A 19,206-nucleotide genomic window follows, 5' to 3' on the forward strand; every position below is an offset into this window, starting at 1 on the left:
TCTTTCCCCTTGCGCAGGGCCCTGCCTGCAGAGAAAGCGTGCGCGCATGTGTGTGTGGTCCCGAGATGACGAAGACCCCATGGGTGACCTCTTGTCGGGACTGGGCAGGCTGAGTGGCTGTTGGTTGGGTGAGAAGGGGGGGGGGGAGCTTATGATCTCATATCCCTCTCTCTGGTATGTACTGTATGGCATGATGATGGATCTGCCAATCTTCTTGCTGCCTTCTTTTCTGTCGATAGGACCCTGAATCCTGTTTTTCGTTTTTGTGCATGTCATGGGAGAACGGCATATAGATCGTTCCAAGGCCTTACTTATTCTTGAAACGGCTGGGCCATCTTCAGCAACAATTAAAAAAAAGGAAAAAGAACTTCTTGCCTCCTTCTCTCTATATTCCACAAACTATCTCCTTTCCAACCTTTAATTAATCTCCAACTCTCACATACAACGCACACCTATTTATCCTCCCACCACACACAAACAGCAACATCAGCCCAACATGTCTTCGTCATCACAAGAGCGCGCTCCCCGCAAGCAGAAGAAGCAGCCCCAGCAGCAGGTGTACGAGGAGTCTGGCTCCGAGTCCTCAGGCTCTGAGGAGCCCGCGCCCCCTCCTAAGCGGTCCAACCGTCGCAACCGCCAGCAGCAGAGCAACCAGCAGATGATGCAGCGGCAGCAGGGCGGGCCCCTGGGCGGCATGGACGGCGTGGGCCAGACGGCACAAAACCTCGGCGGCGGCGTCACCAACACTCTGGGACAAGTTGGCGGCCAGGCGCTCGGCCAGCAGGGCGGCGGTGGTGGCAGCGGCAAGAGTGATACCCTCCGGCTGCGGCTGGACCTGAACTTGGATATTGAGATTACACTCAAGGCCAAGATCCATGGTGATCTTGAGCTGGCTCTGCTGTAAGTTTTTGACACCTTTTTTTTTCTTTCTTCTTCTTCTTCTCTCCAACCCCTTTCAGAGATACCCCTTTGACGGTGTAAATGTTTTTTTACACTCTTGATTTCTTTTTTCTGTCAGTTCAGCATAAGGAGGAGAAATTACGACAAGACACACGCAACACCTGGCCCAGTATATCATGTTTTTACAAACCTACCCAAAAACCCAAAAACTCTGTATTCGTTCTTCGGATTCTAAAGGACGGATTAGGGATGTGTCTTAAAAAGACAAATCGCTGCAGGGTCTGAGGACGGTGGCTAAAAACGGTGTCGACAGTGAGACATAAGAAGAAGAAAAAAGGAATGGTTGACTCCGACGCCCGTCGCCGTGCCTTGACCACCACCAATTTGAGAAGGAGGATGCAACACAACAATTTCTTGTACAATTAGCACTCTTCCTGTTTTTCTTTTTCTCTTTTGTTGGTTGCTCGCAGTGTTTGTCCCGAGCAAATTATGGCCCGACCGTCCTGTTTTCCACATCATGTCCAAGAAAAGAAGAGAAAAGGAAAGAAAAAAAAGAGGAATGTTCGGAGACTAATCCTTGGGACGCACTAGGAATTGAGAATGCAGAGATCGTGAACGCCGTCAGAGCGGAACGATCACTTTGTGGAGGGGGTGGGAGTGTTTTGATAATTTTTCTTTGTTTTTCCCCCTTTCGTCTTTTTGGGAATTCCCTTTGATTCCCGGTTGTTCTTCAGCGGTGTTTTGGTGGACGGGGCTATGCTCAGACATGATTTGGTGGCTTTATGCCCCGCTAGAACCCCCCAATTCTTCAGCGGGCGGGATGATTACGACTGCTTATGGAAATTCAATGCGATTTATTGATTGCCTCCGACAACAGAACTGCTTCCCCAAGTTTTGTGAATTTGGTCTGTGATGCACATCTTGATAGCAGATCTTTTTTTTGTGGTCTAGACCCAATCTCCTATCCGCTTTGAGCTCGGTACCATGGTAGAGATAATATCCCCGTGCACTCCCGCCACTTATGGGCAGGCATGCCCCAGATTTTCCCACCCAAAAGTCGCCTCCCCGCCGTCACTTCCCGCTGCTGCAGGTGCCACAACAGGGTTTCCTTTCTCTTATTCATGTACTGGACCAACGATATCTCGCAGTCAACTGGGGGTGGCGATAAGGAAGACAACAGAGTGTGTGTGTGGGGGACTACAAAAGTGAGGTTCAAAAAAAACCGGCCTTTTACCATGTGAATGGCGTCTTGTCTCGTGCAAGCCCTGGGTTACAGCCGGAGATTTTAAATGCTTTTTTCTGTCTTATTTTTGTTTGAAAACGATGAGGGTCTCGAGTCTCTGATGATCGTGATTCAGCCACCTGCAAGTCATTTTCTCTATCATATGGGGGTAAACTAGTATGAGCATTTGCCTACGTTTGTCTCGCAGGGTGGTTTTGTGACGCGACGGGAGACTTGAAGTAGTCAGGCAACACATGCACGCACACACGCACCGTGTCCGATGATAGGCCTGAAGAGCAAATCCAAAACGGCTTTTGACTTCACCGTGACCCAATAAAATTTATAAGAAAAGAAAGGATCAGCCTCTGCAGTCACACAAACATTGCCCACAGTTGCGCAGTGCCGCTGCTGCTGCACAGTTCACACAGTCAGGCGGCACCGGGGGGAGGTGAGGGAATGCGTAACTGCTTGGTAGCAGGCTGACACAGGTGGCGCCGACTGTGTCACTGGAGAGAAGAGGGGGCTTTTTCGGAGAAAGACTAAAGACTCCAGTGCTTCCCCGTGCCGGTGGTGATGCGACATGTGATCTACAAATTGTGCAACACCTTGCATGGGGAAAGAGACGTCAAGGCGTCGATATTCTACTTCATTTGCTCATGTTTTGAGATTGTGCAGTGATCGACCGACGTGACTCTTGGAGGAGGAGGTCTGTTCACAGAGGACACAAAAGTGTACTGCGGCGCGTGTTACTGGTCAGTGGGTGATCAGGGTTATGTCCGTCTATGGCAGTCGCAGGCGCATTTCGCAGCCAGGGTTGTCCGGAGCAAATGTCGCGAGGAAGACAGGGACAGTCCTAGCTATGGACAGGGGAGAGAAGAGCCTACTAGTCACAGATTGGATATTGGACCAGCACCAGCCACTCGGAATGTCAAGCCACATACCGTAGTGATGTTCAAAATCAAGGCAGAGGGCCGGGGCCTGACGTCCTGGTAGGGATGCGTTCGGCCGTACTTACAGAACTGTGTAGCGTAAAGTGCACATCGCTGGGCCTTTGATACAGGCAGACCCCAACTCAATTGTACTACTGTCTTTTTTCTCTTTCATCCTCTCGCGATAGCCGCCGAAGACACGCCGTACAGGCCAGAATAATCCCTCTCTTTCAGGAAACGAGATTTTCCTTGCAGCACCTCGTCCCTCGCGATTTACCATGGCAGCATTTGATCAGACAAAGCAAGCTTGCAGTAGGTACTAGTACAGGTCTCGGAGGATTGACCATGCCTAGGACGACCGACGACTTGTATGGCATCCTCTACGAGTTTGCTTGGAGTTAATTGGGGCAATGGTTCTCGTCCCCGATGAATAAGCCGCGGTGGCTTAAGCCTCCAAGTTTTACACTGGAGCAAGTCTAGTTTAGGCCCGGCGGCAAGACTCTGGCGATCATACCAAGGTACACAACGGGTATTGTGGATAGCGTGTGATGAAAGCTCAGCCCGTGCTGCTACCCGCTCGATGTGCGCAATCCGCGGGAGGCTCCGCTACTAGAAAAACCAAACTTAATCTGGAGAAATTAAATTTGATGTGCGCGGGTTGATGAATCTTTTGCGAATTGCCGCGCAAGCCACAGAAAACTATGATTATGGTAGTTCCTTGTATGTATTACAGTATATACCAACAACCCTTGGGTAGAAGCATTTTGAGCAGCAGTAGCGACATCATCATGATTCATTCATTCATTATGCTGGCAACTTGGAGTTGGCGAAAGGTTAGTCTCTTGAGCTGTATTCGTTAGTTGCAACGGTTCACGTTACTATCATGGATAACAGTTCAGAGGAACCCCTTGACGTCCACTGTGGCTGTGGCTGGTGATGAAATGGCCAATGGCTACCACGACATGATGTGGCTAGGACGCTGCAAGGAGAAGTGACGCGCCCCCTATGGCACGTCTTTAGCGATTTTCATGGTAGAGCCTCCGCAGCCCACTCTGCCAAACTCAAGGAGTGATCGTCTATCTAGATCCTAACGGCGGTAGATCGACTGGCACGACTGGCAATGCCGCGCATGGCCCACTGATGACAGCACAGGCCAACAACCTTCAGTGCATCTCTTGGGTCTTTGAATTTTTTGGTCCATGCTGTTTCTCTTGCGGTCTTGAGAAAGGACCAAGTTCATACTTGCATTGCCAGTGTCTGGGAAGAGTATCGTCTGAAATTGTAGATATGACCATGTCCAATTCCTTGTCTTTCTGTCAACAAAATACACGCACCTCTTTCTCTCGATCGCTCGCTCTGTGCTGCTATGGGTGCTTCTCTGGTAACTTGAAATCTACGTACTTTTCCACACCACTCACCAGTCACAATGGCCAAACTTCAAGCTCAGTCAAGAATGCTGCCAGTTGTTGTGTGTGGTTCACCAGAGAGTAGCCAGCTGCCAACATTCCCCCATCGGCGGACGAACCTAGCTCAAGTGGACCAGAACTACTAAGGAAGCTACTGTGGGTCTGGACAGGGTCTACCGCAGCGTACGTGTGTGTGCGCCTGCCTCGTGTGGCTTGTTTTGCAGGCATCGATCAACACGTCCCATCTTTTCCCCTCCCAAAACCGACAACATGTCAAAAAGCTGATGTCATCTTGCGACCCAGATGGTGGATCCGTTGGCACAGCACAGGTGGCTTGACCCCCCTCCCACTTCTTCCTCCTTCTCTCCAGTGTTTCAGAGAAAGAGGCAAGACTATGGGCAAATTTTTGTTCTTCCATTCCCGCCCCAGGCCTTATACGTTTTACCTTCTTCGGTGCCGAGCTCCGTACTGTATTTTCATCGCACATCCGACCTGTCTGTGTCACAATTTACCCACCAGTCAGCCAACCCCATCGCTATTCTATTCGTTCCTGAGGAGTCTAGAACGCTCTCAATACAGTGTACTGTGCGGTGCTGACTTGTCACCAGTGACGTAGTGTGCCATACTCTCTTACATTCTTCTCACACAGACACTGGCTCACTTACTCACAATCTGCACAATTTTCGCGCCCGAGCCTTGAGACGCGTCACTTTCCCCCATCGCTACACCACGCGGCGCGGCAAACTTCAATCTGCAGCGAAGCTTTGATCCATCCCCTTGGCAGGATCCATCTACATACAGCGGCCACCCCAGCTTGTCTTGCCTGGTCTCACTGCTGAGGTGCAGAACGTCAAAGTCTCCGCTGCCCCGGCTGGGTGGTGAATCCCGCACCCACAATCAATGCCCGATATCAAGGCATCTCATCAAGGAACCCTGCGGGGCTCTGTTATGCTTCCTGTTGAGCCAGCTTCGGACGGAGAGGTGGGCTACAAGACTGCACTGTCCGAGATGGAGAGTGACGATGGCAGCCATGCTGGTGATCAGCCAGCAAATGACGAGCCAAAGCACCATGCCAAGGACGACGAGATCGAGGTGGAAGAGCTCCCAGATGATTACACAGAGCAGCAGCAGAAGCAACAGCAACAACAACAACCAACGCTACGACCACCCAAGGCTAACTTACGGAGAAAGACGTCCAAGGACAGTCCGGCCTACGTCTCACCTATACCTAAAATACCCAGCATACCCTCTGTACAACCTATACAATCTTCTGCTGAAGCGCAATCTACACCCCCACCATCTGGTGAAGGACCGCTGCCACAACAAGGAAAGATGCCTGTGCACGAGGCGTCCAAGGAGTATCTCGTGGGAAAGAAGATCGACGAGTTTGGTGACATTGTGGACATCAATGGAAACGTCCTCGGGCGCGTGGAAGGGGACTTACCATCCATGGTTGGGCGTGAGATTTCCAATGCCAGAGGCGATGTGCTTGGGGACGATGGCGAGCTCCTAGGATATGTAGCTGCACTCGGGGCTGGAGACGACCGTGACAAGCAGACCAGGACGGAAGTTCCTACCTGGAGCCTGGCAGAGGTCATGAAGGCTATGGCCGCCGCCGGCAAGGGACCCGGCGGGCTGCGAGTGGATCCTTTTGGAAATATCCTCGATGCTGAAGGGAACAACGTGGGATCCTTCCATGATAATATCTCAGGCTTCGGGAAGAAAGCTGCCGAATACGCCCCTGACAGCGAGACAGGGGAGGGGAGGACAAGGACGAAGGGGAAGAAGACGACCGGCCCCCTGGAGCCGGCGGCTGGAGGAGAAGCATCGCGACAAGCCGAAGATGAAGAAGCGCCCGAGGCCGAGCCGTCTTCTCCCAAGGAGGCGAGGCGGCCACGGGAGAACGCGCAGAGCCACAGGAAGGAGGACCCAGCCCTCAGCCCATCGGATATCTTCCTGGACGTCAAGTCGACAACGGAGGGTATCCAGCTCACGATCCGCATCCCTACTGTGTTTAACAGCGCAGGTCAACCGCGCCGGCCCAAGATAGTGTTTGAATAGTCACATGGTCAGTCAAGTCGTGTATGTCATGATATGTCAGGGGGAGGGTGGGTGGTTCTGGAAGGTACGACAAGAGGCGTTAGGCGGTGAGAACGGGTCATGGCTTAAGAAATAGGAGAACGTTTCAAAGGGAGTCGAGGCGTGGTGGTATCGTGTGGCTGGGTCGGAGATTTTAGTTCGAGTTCAGTGTGGTAACGTCCAAAGCATCACAGGTTTGTGTGCTCGCGTATAGTAATATAAGTGATAATATATGAGGGGGGTGTGTAAAAGCACAATAAGCAATGGAAGACCAAGTCGAAAGAATCTCAAGGTGGTAGTCTCAGCCGTGAAAACACAGTGGTGATTCACTCGTTCGGGAAGACGAACGAGCCAAAGTGGAAGAAAAGGAACAAAAGAAGGGGAAAAGTAATAGAATGAGACTCCAAACAGGTTTTCACCCAACTCTTCCCCCCCTGCCTGCCTCCGAACGATGGATCAGTAAAACCCCCAGACATCCCGAAGGACTCGGCCGAAGAAAGGAGGGCTGACGGGCAGATGACGTAGAATCAAGAGGAGAAGAAGAAGCAAGAGCTCTTTAATTCCTACAGTACTATGTATCAAAAGTATCACAGGTACCCTTGGGACCCGCCGATCGGCACATCAAACGTAGATCCACAGCGCAACTGCAAAGAAGAAGGTGGGCTCCCCGGCTCGTCTCAGTGGACCGTCTGGGCTCGGTCTGCGCTCATCATTGTGTAAGTTCTTCGCCACACACGAGGCCAAACCAACGAGCAAACAAGCCACATGTGGGAAAATAACCTGTTTCCTCCCCCCTCTCCTCTTGCTGTGGCCGATCCCACCCTGACGAAGAGGGCAGGGGGGCGGGGTGGGGAGGGGTTTGATGATCTCCCATAGGTGGGGCTGGCCAATCGTCTTACACCGGCAGCTAGGCCCAAAGCCCCATATTTGGCTTACACGTACTATGGTACACACACTCTTGGTCTCATCATCTCACAACAGATACACTATACTCTCTCCATCCTTTCTTTTGGCCCCTCCCCAGCAGCCTGAACTGAGACATACTATACAGCATGCCTTAGTACAAGTTTACTATAGCATGATGTACTCTACAGTACAATTTTCTATGTAGGATGACAACGTTGGACATCGAATCCACCCCCCTCCCCCCTTCCTTTCACCTCCACAAAAGACGAGGCGGCTGAACGTTGGAACAGTTTGCCCTGGGTCTTGTTTCTCTCTTTTTGCCTCTCTAGACGTGATTTGTGCAGGCATTAGCCCACACTAAACCCTATCTTGTCCAGTCACTACGTGTTGCCGTCCTCATTATCAGTCGTCGATGAAGTCATCCTGGAGTGTTGGCTTGGCTGGCCCCGGCCAAGCTGCACTACACACTGGCACGCCAGCCATGTTCTTCTGTTTGCCGCCCCCTCCCCCTCCTTCTGCATCCTCACACACACTAGAAGCTTATGTGGCTATGACCTTGACTGTACAGTGCAGTATGTGCCACAGAAGAGTTTTGTTGCGTGATGATCCCCCCAGTCCCTGGCCTGCCTTGTGCCCGTGCCGATCGAGATGGGCCAAGAAACTGTGGCTGTGACGTAGAGATGAGGGCTGCTTCTCATCCTGCCAGGCCGCTGATGACGTCCCTCGGGGACCATCGTCGTTGACAGCTTGAAGCTATGGTGGGGAATCTTGGTTCTAAGGGTCCTCCTAACCATCATCGCTCTTTCCTTTTGGGCCAGAGGTGATGGGGATATAAGCTGCCATCGCGCTTTTGGCACACAGCCTTGAGATGGACATTCTCTTTTGAATTTCATAATTTACAACACAACACACCAAGACAACCATCATCATCATAATCATAACGTCGCACTACATCTCCCATCCACACTTTACTTGATACCACCCATCTTACTACACACACCACCCATCACCACCACACAACCATATCCTCAACGTCACGTTACTGCTGCATCACCATCATTTTGCAGTAACGTTTTTTCTCATTCTTCTCTCTTAAAAAGTAAACAAGAACATCAACATGGCGGACTCAAACCCACCCGGAGGCTGGCCATGGGGCAAGAACAAGCCTGGCGGCGACTCGGTCAAGGGAACATCTGAGGCTGCCTCGGGCGCCCAGACCCAACTTGAGAAGGGTACCCAGGATCCCGAGCAGCTGGGCTCCGAGGCTCAGGGCTCGCCCACCCCAATTCGCCTCAAGGATGACGGCGCGTCTCAGACATCACAGTCCAGGGCGTCTGCCATGCGCAACCCAGAGTCTGTCAGCGGCAACAAGTCCGTCAAGTACGAAGACGAGCAGCCCGTCTCCGTCCAGGGCCCAGGCTCCAACAGGAGCTTCAGCCGCACAGGAAAGGACCCCTCTGTCATCTCTGAGGCCAACGAGGGCGCAGAGTCCGTGACGGAGAAGGCTCAGTCCTCCAAGAAGGGCGACGAGGGCGATAGCCCCGAGGATGAGGGCAAGGATCTTACCGAGCCCGCCGAAGGTGCTGCTGACCAGGCTGGCGAGCAGACCGAGCAGACCAAGTCCCAGACAGGCTCCCGCATCGGCAGTTTCTTTTCCGGCGCCAAGAACGTCGCTTCTTCTCTGGGCGGCGCGGGCAGCAAGGCTGCCAGTGCTACTGGTACCGGTGCCGCCTCGGGTGTGCCCGATTCCGTGCGCCAGCTCCAGGAGCAGCAGAGCCAGCCTGGAGGCGAAAGCTTGACCCTGCCTGAGGGCGAGGAGACGGCGCAGACCAGCACGGAGGAAGACGAGGAGGACACGCCTGAGGAGACACCTGATGGGCGCCAGAGCGAGACGGCTACGTGGGGACACACCACGACCGCCAAGCAGCCGGGCGACACCGGGTTTACAGAGGCCGGAGAGGATTTCACCGAAGGTGAGGGCTTGCCCGAGAGTGAAGAGCTGCGGCCCGACGATTCTATCACCCATGCAGCTGACAACTCTCGTCTGCGTGTAGGAGACCTCGAGCAGGAGGGCGTCGAGACCCCTCGTGCTGAGGGCGAGGAGGCTGGCGAGACCACCGAGCTGCCTGAAGGTGAGACTCAGGCTGGCCTGGAGCAGTCCGAGGTGCCTACCAGTCAGATTCCCGAGGGCGAGAACCTTCCCGAGGGCGTCAACGCCGAGGGTCAGGAGCAAGGGCAGCTCCCAGAGGGCGCCGAAGGCGCCGAGGGCGTCGAGGGTCAACAAGGTATCCCCGAGGATGATCAGCAGACGGTCCTGACCTCAGCCACGGGTTATGAGACCAACACCACCGCCGAGCCTGCCGAGGTTGACTACTCCATCCTCAAGGACTGCAAGGTCAACAAGCTGGGCAATGTCGTCAACGAGAAGGGTCAGGCTATCGGCCGCATCATCTCGGGCATTACACAGCACTTGATCGGCCGTAAGGTCGACGAGAACGGCATCATCTGGAACGACAGCGGCAAGGAGATTGGCCGTGCCGAGCCCATCCCCGACAACGAGCTCCAGGACCTGCTTGAGCCCAAGCCCTTCGAGTCTTTCGAGGGCAACGTTATCGATGGCAAGGGTTGGGTTCAGTGGGAGGGCCAGACCGTCGGCAAGGTCATTGAAGGCGACCTGAAGGTGCTGCAGGGCAAGACTGTCGACGCTGATGGTGAAGTTCTCGACAAGTCCGGCAATGTCATCGGCAAGGCTGAGCGCTGGGAGGAGGAGGAGCCTGAGGAGGCTGAGCCTGAGGCCCCTGTTGACCTGTCCATCCTCGCTGGCAAGCGTGTCAACAAGGCTGGCAATGTTGTCGACTCGTCTGGTGTCATCTATGGCCGTGTTGTTGACGGCGACCCGAAGAAGATGGTTGGTCGCATGTGCAACAAGAACGGTGAGATCGTCAGCGAGTCTGGTGATGTCCTAGGCCACGCCGAGCTTGTCAGCGAGGGCGAGCGTGAGGGGTCCAAGGAAGGCCCCTTCGCTGAGCTCTCAGGTCTGACTGTCGCCAAGGATGGCACCGTTGTGACCCCCAGCGGCGATATTGTCGGTCGTCTTGTCACTGGCGACCCCAAGGTTCTCGCTGGCCGCTCCGTCGACGAGGATGGTGATGTCCTTGACCGTAACGGCAATGTGCTGGGCCATGCTGAGCGCTGGGAGCCCGAGCCCGAGGTTGAGGTCGAGAAGGAGAAGGGACCTCTGGCTGGCCTGCACGTCAACAACGACGGCAATGTCGTCGACAAGCACGGTAACGTCATCGCTAAGCTGACCAGCGGTGACCCGCACATCTGCGCCGGCAAGGAGATTGACGACGACGGCGATGTCATCAACTCTAAGGGCATGACTGTCGGACATGTGAACCTCCTCTCTGACATTCACGAGGAGGAAGTGGGCGAGACTGAGGAGGAGAAGGAGGCTCGTGTGCAGAGGGAGCAAGACAAGAAGCTCGCCATCCAGATGTCCATGGCCCTCGAGCAATGCCTCGACAAGATCAAGCCCATCTGCAAGATGATCACCAACCGCATTCAGGTCGAGGAGAGCAAGGCTGAGGAAGACCGTGACGAAGAGGCCCTCGTCAAGGAGGTTCGCCCCTTGATCGAGGAGGGTGGAAACATCCTCCGCGAGGCCCACGGTGTCATCCGTGGTCTCGACCCTGATGGCCACATCCAGGCCAACGCCAAGCACAAGTCTGGCACTCGTGAGGCTTCTCCTGAGGAGTTCCACCTTGCCGAGATTATTAAGGAGGTATGTTATTACACTTGAACCCAAAAGGGAGGACTTTTGTATATCGTGAGAGACTAACATTCAACCCTCCCCAACAGCTTACTGAGCATGTCACCGAGACCATCGAGGGCGCCAAGCGCAAGCTCGAGGGTATGCCTCACGCCAAGAAGGAGCTCAACCCTCTCTGGGGTCTCCTGGGCGAGCCCCTCTTCCAGATTATTGCCGCCGTCGGCCTGCTTCTCAGCGGTGTCCTGGGTATCGTCGGCCGCCTGCTGCATGGCCTCGGCCTCGGCGGTATCCTTGATGGCCTTTTGGGCTCTCTGGGCCTGAACAAGGTCCTGGACAGCCTTGGCCTCGGCTCCATCCTGGGTGGTGGTAAGAAGAAGAAATAGAGGCTGAGCGCTCAATTTCTCTCAAGTTTGATTGATTAATAATGCCTCGCTCCTTTTGGCTGTTAACTTGAGCGGGTGAAGTTCGATATGGCCTTGTACTGCTTCCTTCAATGTTTCTCTTACTCTTTTCATTGTTTATGATGATGTGTCTGGAAAAGCAGTATTTGGGTTTGATTTCTGGTTTCCCCGTCTTTTCTTGGATGGGGTATACGATTACGAAGTATGCACGTTGAATGTTTGGTTTATTTCATCTCGTGTATGCGATTCTTTCTGCGCATTAGGGTAGTTAAATAGGATAATGATACCGACATGTGATGAAGAAGCTACTGTGAATCCAACGTTTATTGTATGAGGTGCTTTCGTATTCTGCTACCTGTACGAACCATCTTGCACTCGCATTCCATAGTCAAGTATGTTTCTGTCCTGTCCCTAGTGACCCTTACCAAGTCCAAACCAAACTCCGAAAAGCCAAACCCTAAAAAGCAAACTCCTGAAAGCCAAAATCCAATGCAAACCCAACGTAGTCCGTGCGTGTAGTCTAAAGAAAAGCAAACCATGTTCTAATACTTAAGAGTCTCTATCCTCTATCCGTCAAGGCTATTGTCCACCAGTCATTAGTCACCACTCCTCATCATCTGAATAGTCACCCCTCATATCAGGTGTCCAGGGGTCATGAATCCGCCGTCCCAGGTTATAGAGATGGTGCACCACACTCCGCAGCCTACGGAGACGAAGCCTGCGCCTGAGCCATCCCTCGTGTCGCTGCTCTTCTTCTTTTTCTCCTTCTCCCTCGTCCTTCTCGTCGGGCCCGATGACCAGGGCGGGCTCCGAGCTCACGATGCCCGCGGTATAGGCCGACAGCATGAAGGAGGTCTTTTGGGCGGGCGAGACGCGGAACGGGTTGCTGGGGACCCGCACCAGGGGCTCGCCGAGGTCCAGGAGCGGGACGTCCGGGTCCTCGTCGGCGTAGACGAGGTGTCTTGGGCGGTGGAGGTCGGACCGGCTGAGCTGGAGGCCCTGGTTGGCGGGCGTGTGGTGGCTAATGGGCGGGCGGTGGTGAGTTGAGGTCTCGCTCTTCCTTCTGGAGGCGAGCCTTTTACATATGCGGTGGAAGGGGCTCTTGCTGGGAGGGCGCTCTCCTCGTCCGGGGTAGGGGGAGGGAGGGCGCCGGGCTTGGTATGCGGGGTGGGATGTTTGTGTGGTGGACAGTGAGGTTGTGTCCGGTCTTGGGCTTGTGTCTGTGGTGTTGGAGGCACTCCGCCCCGGGTATGGTGTGGGAGGGCGGTCGTCCGTGTAGAGGGTCCAACCCAGTGTCTTCTTGTTGTTGTTATTAGTGGTGGTGGTGATGGTGTTAGAGCATGCTGCCCTGGCCTTGGAGGCCAACATAGTGATTGTGGAGAACATTGTGACTGTTCTCTGTGTGTGGGTTCTTTTGATCGTTGGTGGTTGTTCTTTGTGTCTGCAATGGTGTTTGTATGGCTTCATCGAAGCCTCTTCTGTCAAAATCGAGTTGGTGTTCTTGTTGTTCAATGGTTGCTTCCAGTGCTATGAAAGCTGCTTTGTGGTCTTGGTGTCTGATCAGAGTAGTCTTGGTGGTCTGTTCAGAATTTGGTTGTAGTCAAAGTTCAGTAGTTCTTCAGAATTGTTCTTCTTGGTGTGCTGTGTTGTAATCGGGGTTGAGCACACCAGAACAAGAGAAAGAGTACAAGATTATGCTGGGGACAACATTTCTATATATGCTGTTCCAAGAAGCACACTCATACCACAGGAGTGCATGATGATGATAGCGTTATTCAGATTGCTGAGGTCAAGACTTGAGCAAAGTGTGTGCTCTAGGACACTGGCTCTGAAACCAGCCTGTGAAGCTATTCACCTTGGTGTATATTGCTACCCTAGTTGTAGAATGTAATAGTAAAGTTAGGACAGTTAGCAGTGAATCTAGATGGTAGGGAGAACAAAAGTGCTGTACTAGGACGCCTAGACTAGGACGCCTAGTGAAGAATGTGACTCTTATTACCTGCACACTTGGAACTACAGACTAATGGTCAAGCCAGCTAATTACTAGGCCAGAGGAGCACATAATAGTCTTGTACAAACAATCTCCCTGGCTATCTGTAGTAATTATGTAGATGTTAGTGCCTATTTGGTAAGGGCTGCCTTTCATTCAAAGAAATGTAATACCGTTTCTTTTTCTGGCATAGGACGAAGAAAGACTACTCCATATGTTGTGCATCATTGATGCCTCTAGCCTTGCGATCAAGCCCATGGAATTGGTTTCGTAAACAAACACACGCTCACCCAACTACTTACGTATTTGGTACTTATTAGGCAATATGGGAGTCTTGTTGTCATCAACTATACAATCATTGCTCAAAATGCACATCCTGTATGAGCGTGTTTTATTCAAGCTAGCTGGTTTGACTCGTTCTCTATAGCTTCTAGATTATATGACCATCCTGCCTGTGAGTGAGTGCTGATCTAACGAATATCTAATCGAGGCATATCCTCAAGAAGTACCGAATATCCCAAGAAAGAGACACTCTGCCATGCATGACACGGAGACTAAGTCAGTGATTTGGCATGACACACCAAGGATTTCAAGAGGCTGAGAGTTCTATCTAAAGCACAGAGAGTCTACTTGAAAGATGCCCAGGGTAAATGACAGCGTCATCCAAGTACAGGCGCCAGGAGCATTCAAGCTTGGCCATCACCTGCCCACGAATGACTGTTCAAGAAGTTTCCGATGATGTTGGAAATGAGCCCAAAGGGTCCTAGCTTGGGAGCAGACGACGATCAAGTCTCAGTTTTTGTTTTAGACTTGTCATCTCAAATAAGAAGGTTGGGGCAGTTGAATTAGAGCCTCAAGGAGCCTCAAGGCAAGGGGGGTCTAGGTGGTGCAGGGATGGGACAGGCGGCACCTTCCGGAAAGCTGAGCCGAGCTTGGATTACCTAATACATTCACCACCCCTGGGCAGGAAACAGATTTTCTGGAATTTCAATGACAGGCCCATTCATTTTCGTTGTTCCAACCTACCAACTCCACAACCGCCGTGATCAACACATCCTTCTTCCACTTCCTTTGTCGGCCGCCATAGCCTGTGACGTGCTCGACCCGATTTAGAGAGGGAGCTTCTTTGGCGATAAATCTTCTGGTCCGATTCGAAGAGTTTCGGCCATCTGCATCCGACTCGGAAGAGACTTGGTCACTCCTCAGATTCTTAAGACGGCTGGAAGTCAAGAAGACCTTCTGTGAGGGGAGAGAGCGGAAGGGACTGCAAGACGTGAGGGCTGCATACTCGAGCCTTCGAGAGGCCTCGTCAGACAGCGATCTAGGTGGAACGGGGCAGAAACCCTCGTGTTCGACAGTCGACACAACCTCACAACGACGACACGCGCGCACCGACACGCGACCTCCCTTCGTTCAGGTGATTACCGTCAACGACAGGCCCGCCAAGATGTCATCCTCCTTCAGCATGCGCGGTCTCCTCAGATCGCTGCTCACCAGCACCACGCGCCCATCTCCACTACACACAGGCCTCCTCCAAAGTACGCCCGCGACCTCCCCTCCTTCCTCCAGCCGCCTACCATCGTCATTCACCGCCGCCCGTTCCATCACAACCACCCAGCCCCTCTCGGCGCGCCTGGCCAAGAAGAAGCCCGCGGCAGGCGGCAAGGCCCCTGCGAAGAAGCTCGACCCGGCCGCCGCCCGCGCATTGGCTCGCAAGCGCCGCGCACAGGCCGCGAGCAAGCTCGACCCCAAGGTCGCGGGCATGATGAAGTTCCTGTACGCGCCCTCGCAGGTCCCGCCGCCCCTGCGCATGGCGCGCCAGCGCCACCTGCGCCACTGGACCATCCACCGTGCGTGGCAGCTCTTTCGCCGGCAGCAGGAGGAGCAGTGGGAGCGCGAGATGATGCGCATGAACGCGAGCATGAGCCACGCGTGCGAGACGTTGCGCAACCTCGAGGGGCCCGGCACGCGGCCCAAGGGGTGGCTGTTCCGAAAGTCGATGGAGAAGGTGGGCGTGTGGGGGCCCGACGCTGTGCCAATTGAGTATGCGAGGCCGCTGGTGGAAACGCCCGGCGAGAGGCCGTGGAACCACGAGTGGAAGAGGTCATAAACGTGGTATTTTGGGGGAAAGGAAAAGAATAATGTAAAATCATGGCAAATTAAATAAATAAAAAGGCAGCTGAATGGGTATTGCGGTGTGCCTGGGTTGGTTCTTGTTGAGGGGGGTGCCCGTGACGCATGGGCCGTGGGCCGAAAGAAGAGGTATCTCTGTGTGTTTGTACATGCTGTGGCAGGAGGTGTGCAAGTGAGACAGACAACCAAAAGGCACATTTTCCCCAAACAAGTTCATGAGGACCATCTAAACCATTCCATGTGCAGAGAATCGAAATTAGAATGACATTAGTTGGTTAAACCCTGCTACGCTATAATTCAACCTTTTTGTGTTGGTGAAGCAATTAACTGTCCCAACCGCTCAGACCGACTGTGTGCCTCCTCCGGTATTTCTACAACATTCCATTCCGCTGCCACCATACCTGACACGCGACCACATGAACCTGGAAATTGTAGGCCATGTGGCGCATGAGGAGCCTCTCTGACATGATATTGCAGCATGGCACTTGGGCTCAGCTGGTGTGGTCGCGAGTCCCCCCCATGTGCCATTGAAACGTGTGGCTGCCACCGTGGCGCATCGTTGTGAAGTAGTCGAACACCGAGTTCGTCCCCCTCCCTTGAAGAGTCTGTGGTGTGTTCATGATGCAGCCCCTGGATAAGCTGAGTGGGCGTTGAGAGTAATGATATCGAACGGGCGGCCGATTTCAATTCGTATCCCTTATCCGTCGTAATTCGAGTCCAGAAGACCATGAATCCATGACCATTTCCACAAGCATCGGGACGGCCTTGAGCCACGCGCCTGAACCCTCTCTTCCCATCGGCACCCCGAGAAACTGGCTCAACGCTCTTCTCACAGAATAACACAACAGCCGTTGCCCTCGCCCTTTTCAAAGGTCAAGAGAGCCGCTCTTGTCGCCGCCTCGAAAACATCATCCACACCCTCACCGCTCAGACTGGAGCACTCGAGGTACTTCCTGGCGCCTACCTCCCGCGCGACAGCTTCGCCATCGTGTTCTGTAACGAATCGGAGTGACTTCTTTCGCATCTCCTCGATGGCGACTGGGTCTTCCCGCAGATCTTTCTTCAACCCGACGAGAATAATAGGCACATTGGGGCATTTTTCCGTAGCCTCTTCGATCCACTGCGCAAATTCCCTCTTTATGTCAGCCCTCACATCCGACAGCCATGGGGGAAATATCGATCGGCAGAGAGATGATGTTCGGCATCGGTATGTGCAAATAAGTGTACCACGTGGAGACTCGCGAGGGGAAATTGCTCGGTCCTACCGGACATCCTCCACGATTGTCCGCAACCCCCCCCCCCCCCCCTTCTCCCCAAGGTGGATGGTAAAACACACAGGCCTAACAGGGTAGTGTTGACTCACCTTGTGTTTGACATTGTCCAGAGAGTCTGGAGTGTCGACCGAAAACCCTATCAAGATGACATGCGCCTTGGAGTACGCCAGGGGGCGCAACCGTTCGTAGTCCTCCTGTCCTGCTGTATCCCATAGCGCCAGCTGTACTGATTTGCCATCTACTCTGCAGTCTGTGACATAGTTCTCGAAGACTGTCGGGATCTGTATGAATGTTTCGTTCTCTTTGTCAGATATCGTTCGTGTGTCTCGGCTTGCTCTCGTGGGGCGAGCTGTTCATGGGTTCGGATGGCCCGGTAGGATTTCAGGGTTAGCAAGGACCAACCGGTGGCGGACTTACGTAGTGCTGCGGAGCATCAACAGTCAGCATGTGAACATGAGATTTGTTGGGGGGGGGGGGGGGGGAAAGGTTGGGTGCTCAGAGATGGCGTGACTTACTGTAGGAAAGTAACCCAGGGTGAAGACGCTGAGCAGACTGGTCTTGCCACAAGCTCCATCGCCGATAATCACCAGCTTCCTGTGCGCACGAGAGTTTCTGTGTGAGTACCGGGCCTCGCCTTGTTTATCTTTTTCTTTTTCTTTCGTTCAAGGGAGCGACCTGTCTGCCAGGAGCTCGGAGAGGGAGTGTGCGAACCTGCGTATGACGTTCTGGGAGTTCCCTGCGTTTGCCATCGTGAGTGCGAGGTGATATCGCCCTCCTTCGCCGTTCCGAGTCGTATCGTCGCTTGTCAAGAGAGGAGAAGATACTCTCTACTGATCCCAAGCTATGTCGAGGTTAATGTGACGGTCGGTTCGTTGCAATTGTCGTTCGTTATCGAGGACGGGCAATGGGGTGATGACGGGTGTCGGGCGCCGGTTCGGTTTTGGTTCGCTTGGGTGGTTGGGGAATGTCTTTGCTGCTGTTGCAGATTGATTGATTGATGAGGTATGAAGATTGATGATGCTGCTCAGCCCAACAACTCTCCTTAAATAAATGTTGCACTCCTTGCCTGAACGAGTGTGTACTAATCTTTCGTATTCTTGTTTCCTGAACGATAGACACGAATGTATTGGAAGTAATAAAGAAGAAACTGGACGAATTGGCTATGTCAGGCGGAACAGAAATGTTTCGGACTGGGATCTAAGTTTGGAGTTTGGGATTCAAGATTTGGGGGGGGGGGTTGGAATATGATGCGAAAAGGAAAATACATGGGGAAGAGGACTTGGAGGGAAAAGGAACCTCGAAGAGTGCTTTCCACAGGCCAAGCCCAAGCCTAAAAAGCCAAGGCTGCACCAGGCCCACGGCATATGAAAGTCCTAGGCCTTAAATTGGGGGAGTTGGGGCTGCATGCTGCGCCCCCCTGTTTGCAACTGGAGAGCCCACTGAGGAGCAAGGCCGCAGACAGGGACAGGGGGCACTCAGATTACATCTGCTTGTCCACTGCCACTACGGTATCACATACTACGAGTAGTAGTACCCAAGTATCAGCTCGAACTCAGCTAGGGGTCCAGTTCAATATCCTCCTCTGGGCATTATTCGTGTCCTATGATTCCGCTCAGGATATCATGACGACATATCTTTTTTATATCTATTTTTATTTTTATTTTGGAAACGTGAAATAAATATTTTTCTCGTGATGATGTCTCCCGCGCCGAGGCACTGCAGAGACACTATCGGAAGCCTGCATGACCCTCGGGATAGTCAATCGAGGGCAGCACCGAGTAACAGTGTCGATGACACAACTTTCTCCCCCTCAGGCCAGTTCCTGCGCCGCTTTCAGGGGACATGCAAATATCGCTGACGATGATCAACGAACCGGATGCCTCTTACTCCTGGCTCCTCGGGCATTTTCGATAAGAGCACGCATACACTACTGCAATGCCACCTCAATGGCCTCGTCAGCTCGTCGCTAGGGTTGAAGGAGGGCGAGGGGGGCATGCAGGGCAATCTGGCGACAAGAAACCAAACCGGTGCTGAAACCCTCGCACTGGACTGGACGGCACTGCACTTCGTGGCTATCTCTGAACGTGCTCGGCCGTGCTGATCGAAGTGAAAGGCTGGAGGCGGCAGGCGTCCGCGGCTGAGCTCTCCCCTCTCAAAGCATTGCGTATGGGCTCATGCCAGCCATCCAACCCTG

General features: G+C 53.3%; 6 protein-coding genes across 6 annotated transcripts; 4 read left to right on the plus strand and 2 right to left on the minus strand.

Moving 5' to 3' along the window:
• Window positions 1-496: 496 nt before the first annotated feature.
• M406DRAFT_345273 (uncharacterized protein) lies at window positions 497-1,768 on the plus strand (the record flags this gene model as incomplete). Its single annotated transcript, XM_040922063.1, has 2 exons — window positions 497-900; window positions 1,214-1,768. The coding sequence occupies 2 exons, from the start codon at window positions 497-499 to the stop codon at window positions 1,221-1,223; spliced, it is 414 nt and encodes a 137-aa protein (XP_040778007.1). The 3' UTR covers window positions 1,224-1,768.
• A 3,202-nt stretch (window positions 1,769-4,970) lies between these two features.
• M406DRAFT_106427 (uncharacterized protein) lies at window positions 4,971-6,771 on the plus strand. The gene has a single exon (XM_040915196.1). It carries the CDS (start codon window positions 5,358-5,360, stop codon window positions 6,516-6,518), a length of 1,161 nt encoding a protein of 386 aa, XP_040778008.1. The 5' UTR covers window positions 4,971-5,357; the 3' UTR covers window positions 6,519-6,771.
• Window positions 6,772-9,498: 2,727 nt separating this feature from the next.
• M406DRAFT_253127 (uncharacterized protein) lies at window positions 9,499-11,597 on the plus strand (the record flags this gene model as incomplete). Its single annotated transcript, XM_040916881.1, has 3 exons — window positions 9,499-9,711; window positions 9,781-11,226; window positions 11,304-11,597. Coding segments are annotated over 3 exons (1,953 nt in total), but the record flags the coding sequence as incomplete, so codon positions are not given.
• A 618-nt stretch (window positions 11,598-12,215) lies between these two features.
• On the minus strand, window positions 12,216-13,001 carry M406DRAFT_69219 (uncharacterized protein; the record flags this gene model as incomplete). The annotated part of the gene is made up of 1 exon (XM_040925237.1): window positions 12,216-13,001. The coding sequence occupies one exon, from the start codon at window positions 12,999-13,001 to the stop codon at window positions 12,216-12,218; it is 786 nt and encodes a 261-aa protein (XP_040778010.1).
• Window positions 13,002-15,349: 2,348 nt separating this feature from the next.
• On the plus strand, window positions 15,350-15,709 carry M406DRAFT_223645 (uncharacterized protein; the record flags this gene model as incomplete). The annotated part of the gene is made up of 1 exon (XM_040915659.1): window positions 15,350-15,709. A coding segment is annotated over one exon (360 nt), but the record flags the coding sequence as incomplete, so codon positions are not given.
• Window positions 15,710-15,980: 271 nt separating this feature from the next.
• On the minus strand, window positions 15,981-18,154 carry M406DRAFT_355448 (uncharacterized protein). The gene is made up of 5 exons (XM_040923176.1): window positions 17,724-18,154; window positions 17,528-17,606; window positions 17,430-17,435; window positions 17,102-17,293; window positions 15,981-16,858 (listed from the first exon to the last, which is right to left on the minus strand). Exons 1-5 carry the CDS (start codon window positions 17,759-17,761, stop codon window positions 16,568-16,570), a joined length of 606 nt encoding a protein of 201 aa, XP_040778012.1. The 5' UTR covers window positions 17,762-18,154; the 3' UTR covers window positions 15,981-16,567.
• Between the last annotated feature and the right edge of the window lie 1,052 nt (window positions 18,155-19,206).

Source organism: Cryphonectria parasitica (assembly GCF_011745365.1).
Source record: "Cryphonectria parasitica EP155 unplaced genomic scaffold M406scaffold_3, whole genome shotgun sequence".
NCBI lineage: Eukaryota > Fungi > Ascomycota > Sordariomycetes > Diaporthales > Cryphonectriaceae > Cryphonectria > Cryphonectria parasitica.

Excerpts from the sequence above, each read along its gene's own strand:
- M406DRAFT_106427 (XM_040915196.1), top strand. The coding sequence starts at position 5,358 with ATGCCCGATATCAAGGCATCTCATCAAGGAACCCTGCGGGGCTCTGTT.
- M406DRAFT_355448 (XM_040923176.1), bottom strand. The coding sequence starts at position 17,761 with ATGGCAAACGCAGGGAACTCCCAGAACGTCATACGCAG. Across the intron at positions 17,607-17,723 it reads TCCCAGAACGTCATACGCAG|GAAGCTGGTGATTATCGGCG; the intron begins GTTCGCACACTC and ends TCGTGCGCACAG. Across the intron at positions 16,859-17,101 it reads TGGACAATGTCAAACACAAG|TGGATCGAAGAGGCTACGGA; the intron begins GTGAGTCAACAC and ends GAATTTGCGCAG.